This window comes from Geotrypetes seraphini, chromosome 4, assembly GCF_902459505.1.
Source record: "Geotrypetes seraphini chromosome 4, aGeoSer1.1, whole genome shotgun sequence".
Classification (NCBI taxonomy): Eukaryota; Metazoa; Chordata; class Amphibia; order Gymnophiona; family Dermophiidae; genus Geotrypetes; species Geotrypetes seraphini.
The window spans coordinates 185,636,897-185,663,877 of NC_047087.1; the positions used below are offsets into that span (position 1 = coordinate 185,636,897).

A 26,981-nucleotide genomic window follows, 5' to 3' on the forward strand; every position below is an offset into this window, starting at 1 on the left:
AAGGGTTCATTAATAAGAAAAATTTTGGTAATCACATTCCAAACAGAGGACCAAAAAATCTGTAAATGGGGACAATCACATATTATATGTCGTAGAGAGCCTTCTGAGGATTTACAAGTCCAACAGGAGCTATCTGAGGACCTCTTGATTTTGGCTGTTTTGGAAGGAGTCCAGAAGGCTCGATGGAATAGAAAAATTGTGGATTGTCTATGGGAGGCAGAGTGGAGCGATTTAAAAATTCTGGTCCACAGTTCCTTCCAAATATGATCAGTTAATGGAGACTGCAACACCATATCCCATTTAGTCAGGGAAGCTGGGATTGCAGAGAAACATTTAGAATGCATAAATTTGTACCAATTAGATGATTGGCCTTTGGAGGCAGTGAAGGAAAGAGCCAGAGAGTGTAATTCTGAGGTGGTATGAAGAGATGCTGTGGAAGGGTACCTTGCAGTAAGACAATGGTGGAGTTGAATCCATTTGAAATATTGAGAAGGAGGAATTTTAAATTTGGCCATGATATCTGAAAAAGTGATCCATTTGTCATTATGCAATAGATGGGAAATATGCCAAATTCCATGCTGATGCCAAGTTTTCCATATGATCACCGCATTGTCTATCTTAAGTTTGGGGTTATGCCAGATTGGTGCAAAAACTGAGTCTATCAATTTCTTGTTTGAGAGGGAGTCAATATGGTTGTGAGGTAGATAGGCCGCTGTCTAGGCCTACCTCGAATGAGACCTCGAACACTATATACTGGCTTCAATAAGTATATATTTATTTAATCATTCAATAACAGCTTACAAGAATAGATCATATAGTATATAGTGTAACAGAAGGTGTTACAGAAGGTGACCTCTAGGCCTAGAGGTCCTCTGATGTCTGTTCTGACCTCTGGCTCCTAAAGGCCTGGTTTTTATACATTTCTTAGTGGCCAACACCACGTTGGTTTACATCACATGATACATCCTTATTGGCTATTTACTTCCTAACTACATTCATTTATTGGCTATTCTTACCTACGTCATGTTACATGTCTACTCTGTTTTCCGTAAAGTCTACCTTTTCCCCGAAATGCCTGTTTCCCCACCATATTAGTATTTCCGAGCACAAGCCCCCCTCCCAACTTTAAACATCTCCGATACTTTCTATTAGATGATATTTCTTGTGAATTCTCTCTTCTGAGAATTCTGTCTTCTGACCACGGTCTGTTTATCTCTTCATGGTATCTGGCTGGGTGGGCCTTGGTGTAAAACCACAGCTAGCCCACAACCTCAGGACCTGTTGCTTTTTCTCTAGTTTTATTCCTACAGTAGCTAATTGAACTCATAAAACAGCGTATTTCTCCATCTTTACATGCTCTTCAGTTAATGGTGAAATATCTTTCCATAGTTAATCTACTGTTTCTATCATCTGCAGAGATAGATAAGGTAGATGTCAGTTGCAGGGGTTGAGGGCAGTTTTTCTGTAAAGAGAAAAGTGATCTTTGTCTTTATCCCATCCCCCTTCACCTGTCCAATGCCAGGACTTATCTCGGGATGTATCTCACTTCACCTGGCCAATGCCAGGACTTTATCGGGATCAGAGCTTCCATGCTCTATCCTTCTCCCTCTCTCATCCCCTCTTCAAAGCCCCTCCAGGTGGCTTTGACCCCTGTTCATTCGGTGAGGAGTTAGTTTGTATCAGAAACTGTTCATTAAGGGCCGGGGCTATGTGCTAGGAACTACCCATGGAAAAGGAAAGAGACAAGTACCCACCCTTGCTATGCTATCGAGGACAGAGCAGTATAACATGTCGCAGTGTACTTATTGCTTATAATACTAGGCTAAGCAGTCAATGATTCAGATTTTTGTGTAAAGCAGAAATCATGTAAGCATTTGAATGCTGCATTAAAATTTATACCTGCCGGGCTGTGATAAAAACATCAGCATAAATTACTGATGTAGCGGGGATAGGTGGTGACTCGTGGGAGGGGAAATCAGCTGCTGGTGTTTCATAGGGAGGTACATTAAAAATCAGCCAATTCAAGATTATCAAAAATGTTGTGTATGGGTCTGTGTAGGGGACTCTATTTCAACATTTGGGATAGTTCGGGCAACCAGGCATCTGCAGGGGTTCATAATTTAACCTGATACATTTTAATATATACTCTCTTTATGGCTTCATCCTGTTATGAGCATATTACATCCAAAAGGGATGGCGGGATAAATTAACAAGTTAGATTATTTCCATGCTCTTCCAAAACAGCTGGGATCAGTGCAGACTCGGCTGGGTCCAGACGCCAGGGGTGAAAGTCCAGGTAACCACATCAAATCTTAGGTCATCATCCTTCAGCTGGGCTCATCATTTCTTCTTCACTGCAGTTCTCCTCAGCTTAGCAGCAAGAAAGAGAATGGAAAGAATCCAACTGGAGGGGAAAATAACTAGGGAGCTATTGTGGGAGTCAAAACAGGATGAAAATGCATAAAGTCACAATCAAGAAAAGCACATGAACTTGCAATAGGGCTGTTAGAAATAATTATGAACACATGAAAATATATATATGTACTAATACTGCATGAGTCCATAAAAGAGTTAAAGTGCAAATTAATAAGTCCATAATTAAAGCTGTAAAAGTTCAAGGTCATAAAGGTCATCCCGTCTTTGGTAGCAACAGTCAGGAAGTCTTCGCTGGTAAGTCTCGGCATTTATCCAGTTTCTTCTCCGGTAGCAAGATCCTTCCGTTGGGGCTCATCCGTCATCGGGGTTTCCTACGGCCGAACATCTTTCTTCCAACGATGATATTTCAAATAGCATTAGTCCATAATTATGCAAATAAGTCCTTAATAGACATTAAAAGGATGTAAACACGGATTCTCATGTAGCATACAGCTTCCTTTGATAGGCAATTGTCTTTGTGTAGTGATCCATAATTAATAAGGCAAAAATATCTGTACTGTATATATCATTTAACTTGTTTCCAACAATACCTGAGCAATATTACTAACAGGATAAGTACAGCGTTAAAAAAATGACATACAAAAGAAAACAAAAACTTATCTGCTTTAATTCAGATAGGCTAAGGTCTAATATATGTATTGGCTGAATTATATTTGTCAGCCTAAGGGAGTTATAGTTACAATGGCATATGATGTTCAAAGGACAGGAGTAATATGCTAAACATAAATATGAATTAGCAAAGAGTCAAACCCAAGCAAAAGGATGGCTAAGATATAGCCTTAAACATATTAACACCTAGGTTATATTGAAACATACTAAAATAAAGAGGATAAACCCTAAAAATTAAAATAAAATAGGATTTATGGGAAAAATGTCCTTCCCATGGGATTCTATTAAATCATGGGTTCAATTTTGTTTCTTTCACTAATATTCTGAATGTCAATCAGCAAAAAGACCTAAACTACAGTATTTTGAATTCCAATCAATAGGACTGGATATTTCCTTCACCAACTTATTAGAAAAGTTCTTAAACAACAGTTAGAACCATTTTTTTTTTTTTTTATAATAAAGCCAAACGCTAATTGCATTGTGTTAAACCAAAAAGTATTTCTGCGTGTATCAGAGAATATGTAAGAAAAAGAAGAAGTAACATTTCTTTTACAAGTTCCAAGAAAAGGCAGAGAGAGAAAAACTGCTAGAAGTTTGTTTTTTTTTTTTCCCTAAACTGTTATGATAAGTAAAGGAACAATAATTTCCCTTTTATATTGCTGTTAACCGTGCAATGGGTTAACAGTACAGTACATGAAGAAAGCAGAAGTTACTTTCGCTTCGGTGTGTTAGCATGACATTAATTAATATTACCATTTGGGATAGAAGCGGATCATAAGAACCCTATGCAATATGTTCCAGCTATTGTAGAGACATGAGTAATGAAAAAACAAAAAGAAAATAGCAACTAATAATTTCAAGTTAAAGAAATAGAGCACTACATTTCCCAGTGTCCTTAAACATAGACACATCAACCAGGAAGTAGCTCGATATGTTTGTGTAACGGGAAAAAAAGAAGAAGAAGCATAACTCCTTTCTTAAACTTTGATCACAGACAAAGAATAAGGTTTGAAATGGTTGTGGTGAGTAGTAAAAAATTAAATCTTCTTTCATTATATTGGTAATTATAGTGAGCGCTCATAAATGGAAATTCACTCGTATTTCCATAAACACTGAAGTTGACACAGGGCACAATACAACAGATAATGACTCATAGTAACATAAAAGACTGTAACACTGAAAAATAGACAGACATTAATTGCTAGCAAGTATTAAAGGAGACCCCCTCTTGTATAATTTATTTCATTTTATTTCTATTTAGAGTATTAGCTTTAGGTGTTCTCTTCGAGTGCACTGTAGTTTTTCCTAACTCTAGAAAACAAATGATCGTTAGTAATGGGAAAAAGTGAGGTGATGGGAAACGCCCATAATAAAAATCCCAGACCTAGAAAGACAAAGGGTGCATTTATTTTTATATTGTCAGTTATACTTAATGCCTGTCAGTTATTTGGTTAGACATAAACACTTGTCACGAAACCTTCCTATCTACGTACACTATCTCTATATATCTATTGACTTTCGATATTTGTCTCACATCCCTTCTTTCCAATACTGTTTGTATTTATATATAAAAACAATAGTGATCCAAACATTTCTGTAATTTCGTTCTTCTCTTTGTCAAAAACAATCCTTTATAATCCAGCAAACTTATATGAAATAAATAATTGTTTAATGAAAGCTTATGGTAACATTGAAACGCAGTCAAAAATATATACTTCCTCTTTCAGTCTCATTCACTCTCATCCCCCTCACCTCCCCATTTTTTTTTTTTTTTTTCTCTGGTTCGTGACCACAAAAGAACAGGAAACAAAAACTCACGAGAGCAATGCTTTCGCTGTCTCACAAAGCGCCATATGTTACACAGGTCAGTACACAAGCGACAGCTAGCATAAACGGAAGAATAAAGGAAGCCTGTAGACAGCATGACAAGCTGAAAATATTACAGTAAAACACAGACTCAGAGCTATGCCAAGGCGAGAAGACCCCTCTTGTTAGTAGCAAAGAAATAAACCCATAAAAACAGAACTAAGAAGCCAAAACCCATACAGAATAGTGGCCATACATGATAAAACTAGACGCAATAGGAATTTCAGGTAAAGTTCATAACTGGTTCCAAGGCTTCCTTAAAACTAGAACATACAGAGTCAAATCTAAAGACATTCTATCAGAACCATGGTCCAATCCATGTGGAGTACCACAAGGCTCTCCCCTCTCTCCCACACTTTTCAACCTATTCATATCCTCCCTAGGCACCACCCTAGACACCCAAAATATTACTTCTTTCAGCTACGCAGACGACATAACCATCCTCCTTCCATTCGACATACACAACCCAATCTCCACAGAACGCCTGAAAACTACATTAGAAACAGTGGATAAATGGATGACAGATCACAAGTTGAAGTTGAACTCTGACAAAACCAAATTCTTATTACTAGAGAAGGACAAAAAACCATCCCTAACAGAACTGGAAGTAAACTCAATCAAGTACCCTATACAGAACTCCCTTAAAATCCTAGGAATACATTTAGACAGATGCTGCACAATGCAAACACAAATCCTAAAAGTCACCCAAAAAGCATTCTTCACAATGCGAAATTTAAGAAAAATCAGGAAATTCTTTAACAAAGACCAATTCAGAATCATTGTCCAATCCCTTGTGCTAAGTATTGTCGACTAGTGCAACAGCCTCTACCTACCTTGCCCGACCAACACAATAAAAAACTACAGACCATCCAGAACACAGCCCTCAGACTCATATACTCACTCAGCAAATACGACCACATTACCAATGCATACCTAGAATCTCACTGGCTACCAATAAAAGCAAGAACACAATTCAAACTCTACTGTCTCATTTTCAAAGTAACCCATGGCACGGCACCCAATTACCTAATTAATCGTTTCCATCACTATCAACCACCAAGAAGAAGGAGAACACAGAACCTTTTCACCTATCCACCACTCAACGGAACTTGTCGTAAGAAACTATACGACAACCTCCTGGGGACACAGGCAGCAAAAATAGACTCTGACATCTCAAAATTACTGACCAAAACAACAGACATAAAAGAGTTCCGCAAAGAAATAAAAAACACTACTGTTCAAAAAAATATCTCCCATCACTCTAACCACCACCCAATGAGTTCCCAACCAACGACTTCGGAAACACCCATCTATACTATCTCTTTGTCTGTGACCTAAAATGTAATGTAACTCTTCTACTGTACACCCGATTTAAACGATCGAGTTGCCATGTATCACCTCTGCAAAATACACTATCTTCTGTTATATGTAATAACTTATATGACAAGTATTATCTTCTGAGAACTTGAAGTATCATAACTCTTTACTGTTACTGTAATATACTCCTATCCTGAAATGTAATTCTACTGGAAATGTCCAGATATCTTCTATAATGTAATCCGCCTAGAACCGCAAGGCACAGGCGGAATAGAAATCCCTAATGTAATGTAATGTAATAATACTACATCATAAGGGGCTAGGTAACACAAAGCACAATACAGAGAAGAGGTGTATACTTTCGGCTCAACAATGGTAGGAAATATGGGGGCAAAAGGAGGAACAGGATTGTCTAAGCAACCGCTTAACAGAAGATCCAACGGGAACAGACAAGAGAAAGAGAAGCTAGGGCCAGGGGCACAAGACAAATAACTCTGGCTAGCACTGGCAGCCAGAGAAGTATAAGACAAGGGGATTCCTAAGGTCAGCAAGAGCAGGGGGCGAAATCAGACATAGCGGGCTCCGAGACAAAAACACTACTTAAGCACAGTTTCCTGGAAAGTGGGGGAAGGTGGGGAACGGGGTGCATTGCTGTTGAATAGTTTCACAGATATCATCTAATGCCTGAGAGAAAGTGGCCCACGGGACAGGGGAGTAACGACCAGTATGTGTTGTAAGAGTGCGATCTGCTTGCCATTGCACTTGGTGTGCAACGGAAGGTGGAAAGATAGGACTAGGGTTAAGAGTATATGCTGCGGAGAGCAAAGGGGCAGTGAACAGTGGCAGAGAGCAATACAAACAGGAGGACTGAGACGCTAGCATAAAAAGCGGAGAAGCAGGAGAAGAAGGGGGCGGGAGACTGCAGGAGCAGGCAACATGGGAGAAATAAACAATATATCCAACTACAAAGTGTACAAACTAATGAGCCTAAAAATAAAACTAATAAGAATACTTACAAAATGATGCAATGTGATCACAGAAGAGCAGGTACCTTCGTAGCAATAACTCAGGTGTGGCCAGAGACCACAGAAACAGCATAACCACCAGTCAAAGCTGGTTCAACAGTCACACCATAACAGTGATAGTTTGATATAGCAGAGGAAATGTCAGGCGTGGCCCAAGACCACAAGAAATAAAGAAAAGAATTTAACCAGCAATCGAATCAGTGTCTGTACCCAAAAAGAAAAATTAAGGAGAGTAAAAAAAGCATATAACGGAAGTGTTAGTGGGTGACCACACAGCTGCGCTGAGACTATACCTAAACACTGGCTACACGACCCACCGGTAATTGATTAACTGCTAATTACCTACGTATATATACATCAACTACGCCCTAAACTAGAGGCTGACTACACAACCCGCTAACCATTCTGACTCCTATCCTATTCTGACTCCTATCCTAACCTATGGACTGACTACCACCCACCAGTCATAAACATATATACATCCTAATTCCTTAACTATTCCTAAGCTATGGACTGGCTACCACCCACCAATCAATTCTTAAACAATTCCTAAACTATGGACTGGCTACCACCCACCAGCCTAACTATATATACATCTATCCTAATTCTTAAACAATTAATTTTAGACTGACTATCCAACCTGCCAGTCTATACAGGACCCGTAGGACAGCTAGGGATGGTAGCCCGGTCCCAGGTGAATAGACATGAAATCCTGCACCAGGGTCCGGGATAGTCCAAAGCTGACGCCACAGGGCCTGTGTAACGACAAACAAACAGGATTAGTAAAAAAAAAAGAGAAAGCAGTGTTTAAGGCAGACCACATTCCATTGCTGGCTTTAAACTAGAAAAAGAAAGAAAAAAAACCGCATAAAAGGGGAAGTAAAATAACACAGCAAATCTGCAAGAAAATAAGGAAGTTTAGGTAGAGACACTGCATAAGTACAAGCAGGCAACCCAGAAACACACTTGTGGCCAAAAGTAATGGAGAGGCAATCTGACAAGCAGAGTATAGGCCTTCAATCCAGAGAGGTCTCTAAAAGGGGCATGTTCCCTTTATTTCAACGTCGGGGTTCACCACTGAGGTAGATAGGCCGCTGTCTAGGCCTACCTCGAATGAGACCTCGAACACTATATACTGGCTTCAATAAGTATATATTTATTTAATCATTCAATAACAGCTTACAAGAATAGATCATATAGTATATAGTGTAACAGAAGGTGTTACAGAAGGTGACCTCTAGGCCTAGAGGTCCTCTGATGTCTGTTCTGACCTCTGGCTCCTAAAGGCCTGGTTTTTATACATTTCTTAGTGGCCAACACCACGTTGGTTTACATCACATGATACATCCTTATTGGCTATTTACTTCCTAACTACATTCATTTATTGGCTATTCTTACCTACGTCATGTTACATGTCTACTCTGTTTTCCGTAAAGTCTACCTTTTCCCCGAAATGCCTGTTTCCCCACCATATTAGTATTTCCGAGCACAAGCCCCCCTCCCAACTTTAAACATCTCCGATACTTTCTATTAGATGATATTTCTTGTGAATTCTCTCTTCTGAGAATTCTGTCTTCTGACCACGGTCTGTTTATCTCTTCATGGTATCTGGCTGGGTGGGCCTTGGTGTAAAACCACAGCTAGCCCACAACCTCAGGACCTGTTGCTTTTTCTCTAGTTTTATTCCTACAGTAGCTAATTGAACTCATAAAACAGCGTATTTCTCCATCTTTACATGCTCTTCAGTTAATGGTGAAATATCTTTCCATAGTTAATCTACTGTTTCTATCATCTGCAGAGATAGATAAGGTAGATGTCAGTTGCAGGGGTTGAGGGCAGTTTTTCTGTAAAGAGAAAAGTGATCTTTGTCTTTATCCCATCCCCCTTCACCTGTCCAATGCCAGGACTTATCTCGGGATGTATCTCACTTCACCTGGCCAATGCCAGGACTTTATCGGGATCAGAGCTTCCATGCTCTATCCTTCTCCCTCTCTCATTTGAGCGACTGCCACGTACTCAACAATATTGGGTTTTGTTTTGCCAACTGGGGAAGAGGGATAGCAGGAGCATGATGCAAAATATAAGAATCAACGATAGCAAACTCCAAAGGTAATCAAGTAGGAGCCATACGCATAGACTCCAAATTCAGCCATAAGGAGCCCTGAGACATCAAAAATGCATAGTGATATTCGCGAAAGCTGGGAAAATTGACCCCACCCTGCTCCTTTGAACATTTCAATTTACAGAGTGCAATCCGAGGCTGCTTGCCTTGCCATAAAAAGGAAGAGAGTAATTGTTCAATGCGAGAATAGACCGAATGGGGAAAAAGAAAGGGGAGCATACTAAGAATGTAATTGATTTTAGGAGTGATCATCATGCGTATTGTAGATAGTCTACCCCACCAGGAAAGATTAAGGGGGGACCATCTAGAGGTGCAAGAACGAATAATAGAGAAGATATAGTCTGAATTAAGTCGTGAAGTGGATTCAATAGAGGGCCCAAAATACAGACCGAGATATTTGATCTTGGAGGGGGACCAGATGAAACCGTATTGGGAGGAGTCAGATTGAATGTCGATACAATTCAACGGCAACAGTTCAGATTTATTGACGTTCAATTTGTATCCAGAAACAGCTGAAAAGCGGTCAATTTGTTCAAGAACAAAGAGGAGAGACTCCGGAGTGACGTAGAGAAGAACATCATCAGCATACGCCGATAGTTTGACTGAAAAGTCATTATAGTGGAAGCCATCAATCCGAGAATCATTCCTAATGGCAGATAAAAGTGGTTCAAGGGCAAGATTGAAGAGTAAGGGAGATAGGGGACAGCCCTGCCTCGTGCCACAGGACGGAGAAAAGGGTTGTGAAAGATGTCCATTGATCATAATACGTGTTGTCGGGTGAGAGTACAGAACTTTAATCATAGATAAGAAGGAATCAGGGAAGCCATACCAACGAAGGACATGAAAGAGGGCCATTCAAGACGATCAAAGGCTTTTTCGGCATCTAGGGCCATAAATTAAGAGTCTTTCTGAATGAGATGTGGAATGATGGATAATATGAGACAATAGTCGGGTATTATTAGAAGAGTAACGATTATTTAGAAAACCAGATTGATCTGGAGAAATGAGAAGAGGGAGAACAGATTGTAGACTGAAGACGAGGATCTTGGCAAAAATTGGAGGATCTTTAATAGCAAAAAAGTGAAGAGCTGATGTATGACCTAGAAGCACATGTTTAATATTCAAGAATGATTCCATGAGAAGTGTTGGGGTTTCCAGAATAAATGGCAAGATGAGTTACTGTATATGAAAATGTTTTTCTTGGTGGAAAATAGTAAGCAACCATGTTATAGTACTAATTAAAAGTAGACATGCTTAGATTGTGAGCCTACTAGGGACAGAGAAGGCACCTGTATATAATATATCTAAACCGCTTTGATTGTACCACATAAAAGGTGACATATCAAATCCCAGTCCCTTTCCCTAATAACTTAGGTTTGCTGTTATCTGGGTAAGTATATCAAGTTGGTGCTTGGAAAGGCCAGAGGAGGCTGGGTATTCAGGTTTCTGTCATACAAATATTGGTAGATAACAAGGGTCCAGCCTGGTATGAAGAGCTAAAGTAATAGCAATTGACATATTCTAGCCAAAATTCCTATTAGAGTCTCACCTTATGGCATAAAAGAGGGATGAAAGTTTCTGAACAGCCTAGAATTTGGGAAAGCTTATTCGATTGGCATATATTAAATGATCCATGATGTAAGATGCCTATTTTGGGAGGAAAAACAAAGCAGTTTAATATGGTATTTAGTTATTCCCTAGTAGTAATAGTATGTGTACTTGTTTAGATTAACAATAATCACATTCTTTTTTTATCTTGCATCTCAGTTTGGAGGGAAATTGGTCACTTTTGGCTTCTTAAGGAACAAACCACAGGAACTCTCTCAGTTCCAAGTGTTCATCAGCCAAGTCACCACTGAGAAGGACTTCCTTGTACAATCAAGGGAGCTACAGACAGCCCTAGCATCAGGAAATCTGCTTCCCTACTGCCAAAGCAAGGTTGAGAACTCAGAGCTACAATCTGAAAAGAATATATGGAACTTTTTGAAGGTATGGTAAAGTTCTGTCAGTTTTTTAGTCTGGGTAGTTGGACACATACTGTATAAGTTTCCATACTTATACCAGTATCTCGTCTGATATCATTTATCCAGTGTCTCAACCATGGTTCTTAGCTCTGCCCTCTGTATCACTTCCAAATGCATTTAATTTCTGTTGCAGCTACTTCAGTCCCTGTCTTCCTGTTTGCTGCCTCAACATCTTACTACTAAACTTTTTAATAATTTAAACTGTTTCTAAAACTACTGAGACATTCAACCATCCCACGTTTCTTGATAGGGTTTACAACTGTGACCCTACTATGTAAGTTACCCATCTTTCTTGGAAGCTTGAAGTAGCTTCTATTAGCTTGTATTCTACCCCTTCTGGCATGCTAAATTGCCATGTGACTAAGCAAACACTCAAGCCTCCTTCCATACTTCTTCTTTCTGTTAACCCCTTCCTACCATTTCCATTGCGTTCTGTAAATGTCCCCAAGCATGCATAACTTCACTTCTGTTCTGAAGCATTCTATTATGTTCTCCTTTGATAAGTAGGAAGATGCAGATATGTTTGATGATGTTATGGATCAGGTGTGTGCTGCCCTTCTCTAACTCAGTGAACTCCTTTATGCAGTTCCTCAAGCATGTGCCAGTATTCCTACACTGGCAGTTGCTGCTTCTCCTCTTCCTCTGGACAATTCTGTGCTAAGGGTAGCTAGAGTCACAAACAGGCCTGAGCTGATAAATTGTGCATAAGAACATAAAAATAGCCTTACTGGGTCAGACCAATGGTCCATCTAGCCCAATATCCTGTTGTCACGGAGGCCAATCCAAGTCACAAGTACCTGGCAAAAACCCAGATAGCAGCAGCAGACTATGGACTTTTCCTCCAGGAATTTGTCCAAACCTTTCTTAAACCAGCCACATTAACTGCTCTTACCACATGCTCTGGTAACACGTTCCAGAGCTTAACTATTCTCTGAGTGAAAAAATATTTTCTCCTATTGGTTTTAAAAGTATTCTCTAAATTTGAGTGTCCCCTAGTCTTTGTAAATCCTGACGCAGTAAAAAAAAAAAAAAATCAATCCACTTGTATCTGTTCTACACCACTCAGGATTTTGTAGACTTCAGTCATGTGTCCCCTTAGCCGTCTCTTTTCCAAGCTGAATAGCCCTAACCTTTTTAGTATGTCCTCATATGAGAGGAATTCCATCCCCTTTATCATCTTGGTCGCTCTTCTTTGAACTTTTTCTAGTGCTGCTATATCTTTTTTGTGATAAGGAGACTAGAACTGAACGCAATACTCAAGGCGAGGTCGCACCATTGAGCAATACAGAGGCATCATAACATTTTAGTCTTTTTAATCAGCCCTTTTCTAATAATTTCTATCATCCTGTTGCCTTCTTGGCCATCACTGCACATTGGGTGGAAGGCTTCAGCGTATTGTCTATGATGACCCCCAATCCTTTTCTTGAGCACTGACCCCCAAGGTGGTCCCTTGCATCCGATAACTATGATTTGGATTATTCTTCCCAATGTGCATCACTTTGCATTTGTCCATATTGAATTTCATCTGCCATTTGGGCGCCCAGTCTTCCAATTTCCTTAGGTCTACCTGCAGTTTTTCACAGTCTGCGTTCATCTACAGCTTTTCATCTCGCTCTCTCTGGTCCATTTCCCTTCTCCATGTCAAACATCTCCTTTTTCCTTCCTTTCCCCTATCTTCCTTTTTTTCTTCTTTTCCTGCTGCTGCCACATTATTTCTGTCCTTTACCCGAGGTTGCTACTGCTGCAAAAGAAAACTGTATGGCAATGGCCCTTCAGGCACCCATATGTGCTCATAAAGTCCAACTCGCCTCTGATACAAACTTGTTGGAAGGGGCAAGCATGGCAGGCCTCAAGTGCATGCGTGTACTCGAACACCTGCTAACAGCAGCTTAAGTGCTAGAGTGTTGCTGTCCTGTTGGTATCATGTGCCTCCCCACTCCCCTTGCTGGTAGGCCTGGCCCATTTCAAAAGCCAAACAACATATATGCTTTCTTCACTTATCTCTTAAAATAGCTTTTTTTTGTTAAATGTTTTCAGGTAAATTTTGAGCATGATGCAAGAATTAAGTTTCTGAAACTGCTTGGATACAGCAAGGAGCAGCTGAATAAGAAGGTAAATTTATTTTCACTTTGTGTGGGTATGTTGGGGTTTTTTTTTCTTTTTTTCTTTTCATTTTAGTTCATACATTTTATAAACTATTTTGTTTTCACTGTTCTTGTAGTCAGAGCTCATGCACTGGCAAAGCGCAGCTTCTATTTTACTAGCTCTTTTAACATTTCAGTACTCAAGCGTAAGAGAAGGATCTTTAACTTTTCATACCTGATTTGGTATACTAGCCTATGTGATCCTTGCATGTGCCTGATCAGTTAGATCACAATAATTTCTGCATTAACTAATACAGAAGGGTGTAAGGAATGGACTGATTTTCACCTTACAGTTTAAATGGTGGAGGTCTGGAACACTCTCCGGGGGCTGTTATAGGGAAAGCACCCTTCAGGGATTCAAGACAGGGTTGGATAAGTTCCTACTGGAACAGAACATAGGCAAGTAAGGCTAGACTCAAATAGGGCACTGGTCTTTGACCTAAGGGCCGCCACGTGAGCGGACTGCTGGGCACGATGGACCACTGGTCTGACCCAGTAGCGGCAAATCTTATGTTCTTATCTCAATGGCTGTACCATTAATGTGCATCAAAACACTTTTTCTCTATTAATGCTTGGGAACACTGATTCCAATTCAGTTAACACAACACAATACAGTAGACATCTGGGGACTTCTGAAATACTGAGGAGCCTCAAAATTAAGACAAAAACCTGAAAATAAACTGAGAGCAGATTAGAAAAACACCTTCAACTTGTGTATAGAAGGAGAAATGGAGAAGTAACAGCACAGTGCAGAGATAGAAGAGGCGCAGTTGAAAAATATAGATGACATCTTCTACACAAACTCGCGAGTAGAGGTAAATAATCCACTGGTTCAAGACTTGATTGCCTTTTGCACTAGAAATGGTTTTCAAGGGTGACCATGCAGAGGGACTAAAAGAAATATCAGTTTCAAGTTGACAAGATAAAGAATAATAAATCACCTGGTCTAGATGGTATACACCCCAAGGTACTGAAAGAACTCAAAACATAAAATTGCTGATCTGCTGTTGCCTGTCATTAAAACAATACGTAATACCTGAAGATTGGAGGGTGGCCAATGTAATGCTGATTTTTTAAAAAGTGATCCTGGAAATTACAGACCAGTAGTCCTGACTTCAGTTCTGTGTAAGATAGTGGGAACTATTATAAAGAATAAAATTATGGAACACGTAGACACCCATGGTTTAATGGGTCAGAGTTAGCATGGTTTCAACCAAGGAAAGTCTTGCCTCACCAATTTGCTTCATTTCTTGTGAAGGTGTGAAGAAAATGTGGATAAAGGTGAGCTGATTTATGTAGTTTATCTAGACTTTCAGAAAGCTTTTGATAAAGTTCTTCTTGAGACACTCCTGATAAAATTTATAAAGTCATGGAATAGGAGACAATGCTCTGTTGTGGATTATTAGTTCTTAGACAGAAATCAGAAGCAACGATTAAATAACCATTTTTCTCAATGAAGGAGAGTAAATAGTGGAACTCTGCAGGGATCTGTACTGGGACCAGTGCTATATAACATAAGAACATAAGAAGTTGCCTCCGCTGAGGCAGACCAGAGGTCCATCTCGCCCAGCGGTCCGCTCCCACGGTGGCCCATCAGGCCCATTGCCTGAGCAATGGTCCCAGACTATCCCTATAACCTACCGCTACTCCTATCTGTACCCCTCAATTTCTTTATCCTCTAGGAACCTATCCAAACCTTCTTTGAAGCCTTGTAACGTGCTCCGGCCTATCACAGCCTCCGGAAGCGCGTTCCATGTATCCACCACCCTCTGGGTGAAAAAGAACTTTCTGGCATTTGTTCTAAATCTGTCCCCTTTTAATTTCTCCGAGTGTCCCCTTGTACTTGTGGTTCCCCATAATCTGAAAAATCTGTCCCTGTCTACCTTTTCTATACCCTTCAGGATCTTGAAGGTTTCTATCATGTCTCCTCTAAGTCTCCGCTTTTCCAGGGAGAACAGCCCCAGCTTTTTCAGTCTGTCAGTATATGAGAGGGTTTCCATATCCCTTATCAGTTTAGTTGCTCTTTTCTGGACTCCCTCAAGTACCGCCATGTCCTTCTTGAGGTACGGCGACCTGTACTGGACACAGTACTCCAGATGCGGTCGCACCATTGCACGATACAGTGGCAGGATGACCTCCTTTGTCCTGGTCGTGATACCCTTCTTAATGATACCCAACATTTTGTTTGCTTTTCTTGAGGCTGTGGTGCACTGTGCCGACGCCTTCAAAGATGTGTCTAACATCACTCCCAGGTCTCTTTCAAGGTTACTTACCCCTAGCAGTGATCCCCCCATTTTGTAGCTGAACATCGGGTTCTTTTTCCCTACATGCATGACCTTGCATTTCCCTACGTTAAAGTTCATTTGCCATTTCTTGGCCCATTCTTCTAGTGTCGTTAGGTCCCTTTGCAGATCTTCGCAGTCTTCCATGGTTTCAACCCTGCGGTAGAGTTTGGTGTCATCCGCAAATTTAATAACTTCGCAATTTGTTCCCGCCTCCAGGTCATTAATAAATATATTGAACAGGAGCGGTCCCAGCACCGACCCCTGCGGAACTCCGCTCGTGACCCAATGCCAGTCTGAGTAATGTCCCTTTACTCCAACCCTCTGTTTCCTGTCTGCCAGCCAGTTTTTGATCCATCGGTGGACCTCCCCTTGCACCCCTTGTTTCCACAGCTTTTTAAGCAGTCTTTCGTGCGGTACCTTGTCGAAGGCTTTTTGAAAGTCAAGGTAAATGATGTCAATGGATTCTCCTTCATCCACCTGGCTGTTTACCCACTCAAAGAAGTGCAATAAGTTTGTGAGGCATGACCTACCCTTGCAGAAGCCGTGCTGGCTCGACTTTAGCTGTCCATTGTTTTCTATGTGTTCACAGATACTGTCCTTAATCAGTGCTTCCATCATCTTTCCCGGGACCGAGGTCAAGCTCACCGGCCTGTAGTTTCCCGGGTCCCCCCTTGAATCCTTCCTGAAGATGGGCGTGACATTTGCAATTTTCCAATCCTCCGGGATCTCTCCAGTTTTTAAGGATAGGTTACATATTTGGCGAAGTGGCTCTGCTATTTCATTCCTTAGTTCCTTGAGTACCCTTGGGTGAATGCCGTCCGGACCTGGCGATTTGTCGCTCTTTAGTCTGTCTATCTGCCTGAGGACATCCTCTTGGCTTACCTCTAGTTGGACCAGCTTTTCATCCCGATCCCCATTTACGATGTCCTCCGGTTCCGGAATATTGGATGTGTCCTCCCTCGTGAAGACTGACGTGAAGAACTTATTTAACCTGTCAGCTATCTCTTTTTCCTCCTTTACCACTCCTTTTTTGTCTCCATCATCCAATGGCCCCACTTCTTCCCTTGCCGGTTGCTTCCCCTTCACATATCTGAAGAACGATTTGAAGTTTGTTGCTTCCCCCGCCAGTCTCTCCTCATATTCTCTTTTAGCTTTCCTAACTACACGGTGACACTCCCTTTGGTGTTCTTTGTGCTCCTTTTGGTTGTCCTTTGTTTAGTCCTTTTTCCATTTTTTGAACGATGCTTTCTTGTCACTTATCGCTTTTTTCACTGCAGTTGTTATCCACGCTGGTTTTTTGGTTCGGTTTTTTTTTTTTGCACCCCTTCCTGAATCTGGGGATGTACAGGTTCTGTGCCTCTTGCACTGTGCCCTTGAGTAGGGACCAGGCTTTTTCTACAGACTCCATCTTCCTCGCGCTGCCGTTGAGTTTCTTTCCCACCATTTTCCTCATGCCGTCATAATTCCCTTTTTTGAAGTTGAGTGCTGTAAATTGGAACAACAAGAAATGTGATTAAATTTGCATATGATGCTAAACTGTTCAGAGTTATTAAAACATATGTGGTCTGTGAAAACTTGCAGGAAAACCTTAGTAAATTGGAAGACAGCATCCAAATGGCAGATGTAATTTAATGTGGAATTATTAAGAAAGGGTTCATAAGTAAGATAAAATATATTATCCCTCTGTATCGCTCCATGGTGCAGCCTCACCTTGAATATTGTGTTCATTTCTAATTGCCATATTTAAGAAAAGATATAGCGGAATTGGAAACGGTTCAAGAAAGAGTGAACAAGATGATAAAGGGGATGGAACATCTCTCATATAATAATAATAATAATAATAATAATAACTTTATTTTTCTATACCGCCATAGTCAGGCGACTTCTAGGCGGTTTACATTATAAGAAGGCTGGACATTCAGCGAATAGCAAAAATCTTAATACAATACGGTGTCATAGATCGACTTACGATACAATATAGTGAGTCTAAATACAATAACATATAATACAGTCTAAATACAATAGTATAGAATACAGTGAGTCTAAATACAATAGCATATAAAAGTCTAAATATAATACCGTACAAGGAGTCTTAATGCAGTACGATAGTCTGGATGGGAAAGTTGCGTGTTAAATTGGAGATCTGTGGGCAAAGAGTATCTGAGAGATTTAGGACATCCATCAGATGGAGTCCTAAGGGTAGAGGAGATCAGAAAAAGAGGGGCTTCTTGAGAGAGAGAAAGGCGTTTGTTGGGGAGGGGAGTCCTAGTGAGGGAGGGGGCTGTTTTAGTCAATGAATTTTGCGAATAGGGCGGTTTTGATCGATTTGCGGAATGCACTATAAGTCGTATTGGGTTCGTTTATGTGGTTTTTCAGCCAAATTTGTTGTCTGTTCGCTTGGAACTTAAAGGTTCTGTCCAAGAAGGATTTGTATCTGCAGCCTGTAATCTTTGGGTAAGCAAAGATGTTTTTATTTCTGGCTAAAAAGATTAGGACTCTGATAGATAGCTGAGGGAAGATATGTTAGAAGTCTACAAAATCCTAAGTGGCGTAGAACGGGTACAAGTGAATCAATTTTTTTTTTTAATTCTTTTTGTGTTTACTCTTATCAAAAATTACAAAGAAGTTACATGGAAATACTTTTAAAACCAATAAGAGAAAATATTTTTCACTCAAAGAATAATTAAGCTCCGGAACTCGTTGCTGGGTAGTTAATGTTGCTGGGTTTAAAAAAGGTCTGGACAAGTTCCTGGAGGAAATGTCTATAGCCTGCTGTTGAGACAGACAGAGGGAAGCAGCATGGAATGTTGTTACTATTTGGATTTCTACAAGGTAGGGTGGCCTAGATTAGTTACTGTGAAAACAGGATATTGGGGTAGATGGATCATTGGTCTGACCCAGGATGGCTAGTGAGAGACAAGAGTGGCCAAATCCACCATGGAGAACAGAGCCCAATGCTGGACAGGCTTTTACGGTTCTGTGTCCTGCATGTGACAAGAGATGGGTGGATGTTCGATAACTTCAGTGTGTTAAACATTTTATTCTCACAGCTTAGGAAGAAGGGAAGACATCTTTACTGGTGTGTGGTGTATTGCTGACAGTATTCAGCTTATCATCCCCATCATGGTTGTCATGGTGGTGACTTCACAGCCAGCGCTTAAACATGGGTGACCTGGGCCTACAAAGTGGTGGGCAAGGCTCTGGTCACCTTATTGAGCAGAGTAGATGGGCCATGAGTCTTTTTCTGCCATCATTTACAATGTTACTGTGTTAACAAGGGGGATACTCTTTCATATTTAGTATATCTAAAAATCATCCACGCCATAGTATTCTGAAGTAATTGTAACTTAGTAACTTTTGAGGAGTTCAGATAAAGGCCATTTTCCATCTGGAATGAGGGCAAATGCTTAGAAGTAAAACTCCAGTGGAATCTTGGTTTGAGAGCATAATTCGTTCCAGAAGCATGCTCGTAAACCAAAGTGTTCATATATCAAAGCACATTTCCCTATAGAAAGCAATGGAAACACGGGCGATTCATTCCACATCCCAAAAAAGACCCCCCCCCAAGGCTACTGGCGTGCTTCCACCCCACTACACCACATACACGGCATCGCCCGCCCAAATACTTACTACGATCGGGCAGAGGCACACAGCACCAACCCACAGGACGTGCTGGTGCTCAAAGAGCCTGACACTTGCTGCTGATTCTGCTGGGCCTTGAGCATCTGCGCATGCTCAAGGCCTTCTGGCTCCCGCTCTCTCCGAGATTCTAATGAGATTCTTGGAGACACTGAGAATCTCATTACAATCTTGGAGAGAGTGAGAGCCAGAAGGCCTTGAGCATGTGCAGATGCTCAAGGCCCAGCAGAATCAGCAGCAGGCTCTTTGGGCACTGGCAAGTCCTGTGGGTTGGTGCTGCGTGCAGGTGCCCAATCGAGGTAAGGGTTCAGGCCGGGGGGGGGGGGGAGCGATGCCTGTTCTCGGGGGCGATGCCTCACATATCGAGTCAACACTCGGTTTGCAAGGCAAGATTTGCGAATGTTTTGTTTGTCTTGCAAAACACACAAACTGCGTTACTTGCAAACCAAGGTTTGACTGTACTTGAGTACTTTCTATATATCTGGTTATAAAGTTCACCTGATACAATTTGCACTCCTCATAGCCTTCTAGAAGTTAATGCATGGTAAATTGTGTATTAACTGCAAGGCGGTCCACACTCATTTCGGCCCCATTTCATCGGAATTAGTACTCGCCAAGAGCCTAGATCCTCCATTAACAGCATATGCTAATTCCAGCATTAACTGTTAATGCATGCCAGTATAAGGGCCCAAAGGCATGGAAAAAATGTATTACCTTTTGCAGGAAGTTTGTGTTTTAATTGATATGTACCTGTTGTCAATCATTCTATATAAGAACATAAGAATAGCCTTACTGGGTCAGACCAATGGTTGATCAAGCCCAGTAGCCCGTTCTCATGGTGACCAATCCAGGTCACTACCCTGTTTCCCCGATGGTAAGACACTGTCTTATTTTTTTTGAAAGGCCAAAATATGCTCTAGGGCTTATTTTCGGGGGGATGCCTTATTTACCCATGAAGAAGACTGCAGTACACAGTTATTGTTGAAAAAAAAACAGAATTTTATTACCTGTATTGGATGTTCTGGCCGTGAACAAACTCCTGCAGTCTCCGTTAGGGAGGGATGAGGGAAGCTGCCTGTGTTTCCTTACGCGGAGTCACGTGCGCGCGCTGCAGTCCTGTCACTTCCTCCTCTTCACTTCATGACGAGGCGCGGCACGCAGCCATGGAGGCAAATACGATAGACGGAGGGACCACACGGAGTCACCCACCGTACCACCCGATTCGGGTAAGCGCAGGTATCGGTGGGTGGCTTATTTGTGGGGGGGTGCCTTATTTTACATTTTTTTCTAAAAAGGGGGGGCTGTCTTATTTGATGGCCCTGCCTTATCATCGGGGAAACACGGTAGTACCTGGCCAAAACCCAAGGAGTGGCAATATTCCATGTTACCAATCCAGGGCAAGCAGTGGCTTCCCCCATGTCTTTCTCAATAACAGACTATAGACTTTTCCACCAAGAACTTGTCCAAAGCTGTTCTTACCACGACCTCTGGCAATGTATTCCAGAGCTTAACTATTTCTGAGTGAAAAAAAGTTTCCTCCTATTGTTTTTAAAAGTATTTATTTCCCTGTAACTTCATTGAGTGTCCCCTAGTCTTTGCAATTTTTGATGGAGTGAAAAATCGATCCACTTGTACCCATTCTACTCCACTCAGGATTTTGTAGACTTCAATCATATCTCCCCTCAGCCGTCTCTTTTCCAAGCTGAAGAGCCCTAACTGTTTTAGTCTTTCCTCATACAAGAGGAGTTCCATCCCCTTTATCATCTTGGTCGCTCTTTGAACCTTTTCTAGCGCCACTATATCTTTCTTGAGATAAGGAGACCAAGTTTCAAGTTTATTAAAAGTTTGTTGTACACGCAATATCAAATACTTCAATGCGTATGACAATTTAAAATTAGGAGACAAATAGAAAACAATTTATACAAATAAACATACAATGTATGTACACAAGTAATTAACGATACAAAAGAGAAGAGGAATGAACTACAATATTTAAAGAAAGTAAGAGTATATTTAGGGAAAAAACCAACATCAGGAGGATGATGAATGTTTTAAAAATATGGCTAAGCCTAAAAAAGAGGATAGGGGAAGATCGTGACCTATACATAAGGTCTGGTTAAAATTAGGTATTTGAGCCTGGGATTAATGATAGATGAATTATCCTATCTATGACTCAAATGCATCTTTGTACAGGTGGCATTTTAATGTGCTTTTAAATTTTTCTAATGAGGTTTCTCCACGCAGAATTGAACGCAGTACTCCAGGTGAGGTTGCATCATAGAGCGATACAGGGGCACCATGGAGCGATACAGGGGCATTATAACATTCATAGTCTTGTTAACTATCCCTTTTTTCATAATTCCTAGTATCCTGTTTGCTTTTTTGGCTGCCGTCGCACATTAGGTGGAAGGTTTCATTGTATTGTCTACGATGATACCCAGATTCTTTTCTTGGCCGCTAATCTCCAAGGTGGACCCTAGCATCCAGTAACTGTGATTCAGGTTATTCTTCGCATTTGTCCACATTAAATTTCATCTGCCATTTGAATGGCCAGTCTTCCAATTTCCTAAGGTCTGCCTGCAATTTTTCACAATCCGCATGTGTTTAACAACTTTGAACAGTTTAGTGTCATCTGCAAATTATTCACCTCACTTGTCATTCAATTTCCAGATCATTTATAAATAAGTTAAATAGCACCAGTCCTAGTACAGACTAGAGGTCTGCACGGGAACGGGGATCGCAGGAATCCCGAGATTCCCGTGGGGGTCCCGCGGGAATCCCCCCCTAACCCACAGGACCCCCCTCTGGCCCACAGGACTCCCACTGGGACCCCCCTCTAGCCAATGGGACTCCTTCGGGGATGGAAGGCTTTGGAAGCAGGGTTCGTCCATATAATATAATGGACACGTTAGCCATAGTAAAAGAGGGGATTTATAAGTTAATTACCTGAACAGAAAACAAAAAAAGGGTTCCACCAAAGAGATTCCACAAGGAAAACAGCAGCGCAAACACAAAAGAAACTGGAATTGATGATCCTGTCAGAAGTAATTGCTGCTTTTTATGGGGACGGGTGGGGACGGAGATGATCCTGACGGGGACGGGTGGGGACGGAGAGGATCTTGGCGGAGATGGGTGGGATTTCTGTCCCCACGCAACTCTCTAGTACAGACCCCTGCATCACTCCACTGTTTTCTCTCCTCCATTGAGAAAAATGACCATTTAACCATACCCTCTGTTTTCCATCCAATAACCAATTCCTAATCCACAACTGAACTTTGCCACCTATCCCATGACAGGAGCCTCTCGTGAGGAACTTTATCAAAATCTGTATGTGTCATAGTGCTGCCAGACATACCTTTTTAGTAGGTGCTCTCTGAAAGCAGCAATGTAGTTTGCCATACAACCCACTTTTCTTTGTCTTAGGAGTTATTCTTCACAATTTTACTGTCTAAAGCTTAGCTTATGATAAACTAAACAACTTCAGTTCTAGTCATGTGCAGGACCACACATGCTTAGATAGCTTTCCTCCCATGTCCCAACATGCTCCTCCCCCCCTTTCTCTATTTGTCCCAGATCATGTCCCCTTGTTTGAGCCACGCTCGCTTCTTCTTTCTTCAGCAAAACTTGTTGGGGGGATACGTAGGCAGGGGTTTACATGCTGCATGTTGCTCACTCACAAGCCTTCCCTCTGACATCAGCTATGATGTCGGAGAGAAGGTTTACGGTTCAACTACATGCAGCATGTGAACCGCTGCCTGTGTGTCCCTCCCCCTCCCCCAACAAGTGCCAGAAGGCATTCTTCTGACAGGCTGGAAGGAGGGATCCTCACTGGCGGCTTCAGCGGATGGGCAGGCAGTATCCTTGGTGGCCAGTGCCACATACCCCCCAGCAAGCGGCTCATGTACCTCCAAGGGTCTGCATACCGCTTGTTGAGAAAAACTGCTATAGAGCTTTGAAATATCCTTCACACTAGTACAAGAAGTATTACATGTTCGATCAGCAGACAGTTTATATTGGTGTCACCAGAAATCAGCAATTCAAAGACTTATTTCAAAAACCTGCCATTTTAGTTGCATCAATAAAATGGAAATGAATCTTAATTTAACTTAGCTGCAGGTGAAGAACAGACACACTTTTGATCTTAGCAATTAATTGTTTTGATAGATAATATCCTTTGTTCATATGAAATTATAGTTTATATTTTTCTGTCAAAAATGGGCTTAGTAAGTTTTGGAAATAAGTCATTCAACTACAGATTAGTTTTTAATGAATTGGAGTAGAGGGTGTGCATGATAGTTATCAGGTGAAAAGGCACATAAGAATTAGAAAGTAATAAATGAGGCTAAAAAGACAGAAGAAAAGTTTTTTTTTAAAAAATATTCTTTATTCATTTTCATATTTTACATCAAGTGCACAAAATATGACAGAAGAAAAGTTAATATCGCATGCATATTTGATAGAAGCTAGGTTCCTTAAAGAACTTTAGACTCAGGCATTGCAAACCCTTTAAGCAAAAGAAGAAACATGAAAACTTACATCTGCCTCTTTCCTAGCACTAACTGAAGTACCCAGTGTCTCCTCTGTCTTAGATCTCCTCACTTTTGGGTGAAAATACCTTGGGTAAAGATTTACCATTGGAAGTAGGTGACCTGGGCCATCACATTCACTCAGTATCTGGACAGGTATGGATTTCCCTCTTATTTTTTGTCTCTGGATGTAAACTGCAGTTTCTGAAGAGGGTAATAAATTAGTAGTAATAATAATAGTCATACATGCTATGCAATAATATGTACTTGGGTGAATTTTAAGAAAAAAAAACGGTCAGTAACTTAATCCTAATAAACAAAGCAAAAAAATATCCAACTTCTTTAGCACTTCTCCAGACTGGTACAGTTCACTGATGGGTAATAGCTCACCTTGACCAGCAGGCGGAGACTGAGATAAAACCTTTTGGCTGTAATACAAGTAGCTGTGCTTCCCCTTAACATAACCAGTCTCTTCTCAGTCTCAAGCAGGTGTGGTAAGCTGTTGCCAGTCTTCCCTTGGTTAGTGCAGGGCTGTTGGAAGTTGTTTAGTGGCCTTCTTGTCCCTGTCTGATGCCTGACTGAGCTTGGAGGGAGCCTTTCGGGGGTCAGTCCGACCTCAGGGGTTTTGCATTCGACGGGTCCCGAGTTGAGTCCATCTCCCCATTTCTTCCACCTCCCCAAACTTTTTCTAGAGGTGCCTCAGCTGTAAGCCTTGCTGCTTATACCAGCAAGGCATATGGCTTAGAGAGCCAGTGGAGTCTATCTTGACAGGGAAAAAAAATCCTGAGGCAGTGCCAGTCTGAAGAGAGCCTTCAATTGTCTATAATTGATTTAATATTGTTAGCTGGCACTTTTCTTTTAGCTAGGTCGCGTATTGCGCAATGAGCACTTTTTTAAAGGGAAAAAGTGCTCATTGTGCTCCAGATGTGAGGTTGATGCGGCCGGCCTGTGCTCGCAGTGTGCCAGCCGTTGCAAAGGGGAATCCTCATCGGCTTTGAGTGGTAGCATCCAGGGATCCCCTTCGTGACCGCCTCACACGCTGGCAGCGGGGAAGCCCGGGCTTCCCTCGCCGCCCAGACAAGGATTCTCCCAGCCGCCGATGGTCAGGGAAATAAGGTTTCCCTTACCATTGATGCTTCTGGGTAGAGAATGGCATGGTGGCTGTTACCCACGGGTAACCCGCTGAAATGGGGAGAGAAAAATAGTGATTGCTGCAGGTACGAGGACAAGGCAAGTCACTGCCCCGTGGAGCGGTGAATGGCCTTGTCTCTGCAGTTAAGTGAGAGAATGTGCTTGGTGCTCCTTCTAATAGCCGCCGTCCGGGCATCTCCCTCTCTCCCTTCCCCTCACCTTTGTGGCAATTTTCATTTTTCTTGTCTCCCAGCGCCACGAGCCTTTTAGCTAATCGCACCTGGCTGCTTGAAACTTCTCCTCTGATGCAACCGGAAACAGGAACATAAGCAGTACTTCTGCTGGGTCAGACCAGAGGTCCATCATGCCCAGCAGCCCGCTCACACGGTGGCCCATCAGGTCCAGGACCTGCATATTAATCCTCCTATCTATACCCTTCAATCCCCTTTTCCTCCCCTTTTCCTCAAATCCTTTCTTGAAACCCAATACCGTACTCTGTCCTACCACACCCTTTGGAAGCGCATTCCAGGTGTCCACCACCCTCTGGGTGAAGAACTTCCTAGCATTGGTTCTGAATCTGTCCCCTTTTAATTTATCCGAATGCCCTCTCGTTTTTGTAGTCTTCGAAGGTTTGAAGTATCTGTCCCTCTCTACTTTCTCTATGCCCTTCATGATCTTGTAAGTCTCTATCATGTCACCTCTAAGCCTCTGCTTTTCCAGAGAAAAGTTTATCCAATCTTTCAGCATAGGAAAGGTTTTCCATACCTTTTATCAATCTCATCGCTCTTTTCTGAACCCTCTCGAGAATCGCCATGTCCTTCTTAAGATACGGCAACCAATATTGGACGCAGTACTCAGATGCGAGCGCACCATTGCCTGATACAACAGCAAGATAACTTCCTTCGTTCTGGTTCAAATCCTTTCTTGAAACCCAATACCATACTCTGTCCTACCACACCCTTTGGAAGCGCATTCCAGGTGTCCACCACCCTCTGGGTGAAGAAGAACTTCCTAGCATTGGTTCTGAATCTGTCCCCTTTTAATTTATCCGAATGCCCTCTCGTTCTTGTAGTCTTCGAAGGTTTGAAGAATCTGTCCCTCTCTACTTTCTCTATGCCCTTCATGATCTTGTAAGTCTCTATCATGACACCTCTAAGCCTCTGCTTTTCCAGAGAAAAGTTTCTCCAATCTTTCAGCATAGGAAAGGTTTTCCATATCTTTTATCAATCTCATCGCTCTTTTCTGAACCCTCTCGAGTATCGCCATGTCCTTCTTAAGGTACGGCAACCAATATTGGACGCAGTACTCAGATGTGAGCGCACCATCGTCTGATACAACAGCAAGATAACTTCCTTCGTTCTGGTTGTAATACCTTTCTTGATAATACTAGCATTCTGTTCTCCTTCTTAGAGGCTGCTGCGCACTGTGCCGATGGTTTCATTGTATTGTCTACCAGTACCCCTAAGTCCTTTTCTAGGCTACTTTCACCCATTACCAGCTCTCCCATCGTGTAGTTGTACCTCGGGTTTCTGTTTCCTACGTGCAAGACTTTATATTTCTCTACATTGAACTTCATCTGCCATCTTGTCGCCCACTCCTGTAGTTTGTTCAGGTCCCTTTTGTAAATCTTCGCAGTCCTCTTTAGTCCTACCCCATTAAATAGTTTGGTGTCGTCTGCAAATTTTATTACTTCGCACTTCGTCCCTGTTTCTAGATCATTTATAAATACATTGAATAGCAGCGGTCCAAGCACTGACCATTGTGGAATACCACTCGTGACCCTCCTCCAGTCCGAGTAGTGGCCCTTCACTCCTACCCTCTGCTTCCTAGCCACCAACCAGTGTACGTCTCCTTCCA

General features: G+C 41.7%; 1 protein-coding gene across 4 annotated transcripts in view; it reads left to right on the forward strand.

Moving 5' to 3' along the window:
* Nucleotides 1–26,981, forward strand: part of SEC31B (SEC31 homolog B, COPII coat complex component) — a 205,175-nt gene that overhangs the window by 73,886 nt on the left and 104,308 nt on the right. For all 4 annotated transcript variants that reach the window (XM_033940950.1, XM_033940949.1, XM_033940948.1 and 1 more), the window contains 3 exons: nt 11,143–11,364; nt 13,437–13,511; nt 24,057–24,149. In XM_033940950.1, the coding sequence (XP_033796841.1) occupies nt 11,143–11,364; nt 13,437–13,511; nt 24,057–24,149 (390 nt within the window). The remainder of the gene's footprint in view (nt 1–11,142; nt 11,365–13,436; nt 13,512–24,056; nt 24,150–26,981) is intronic.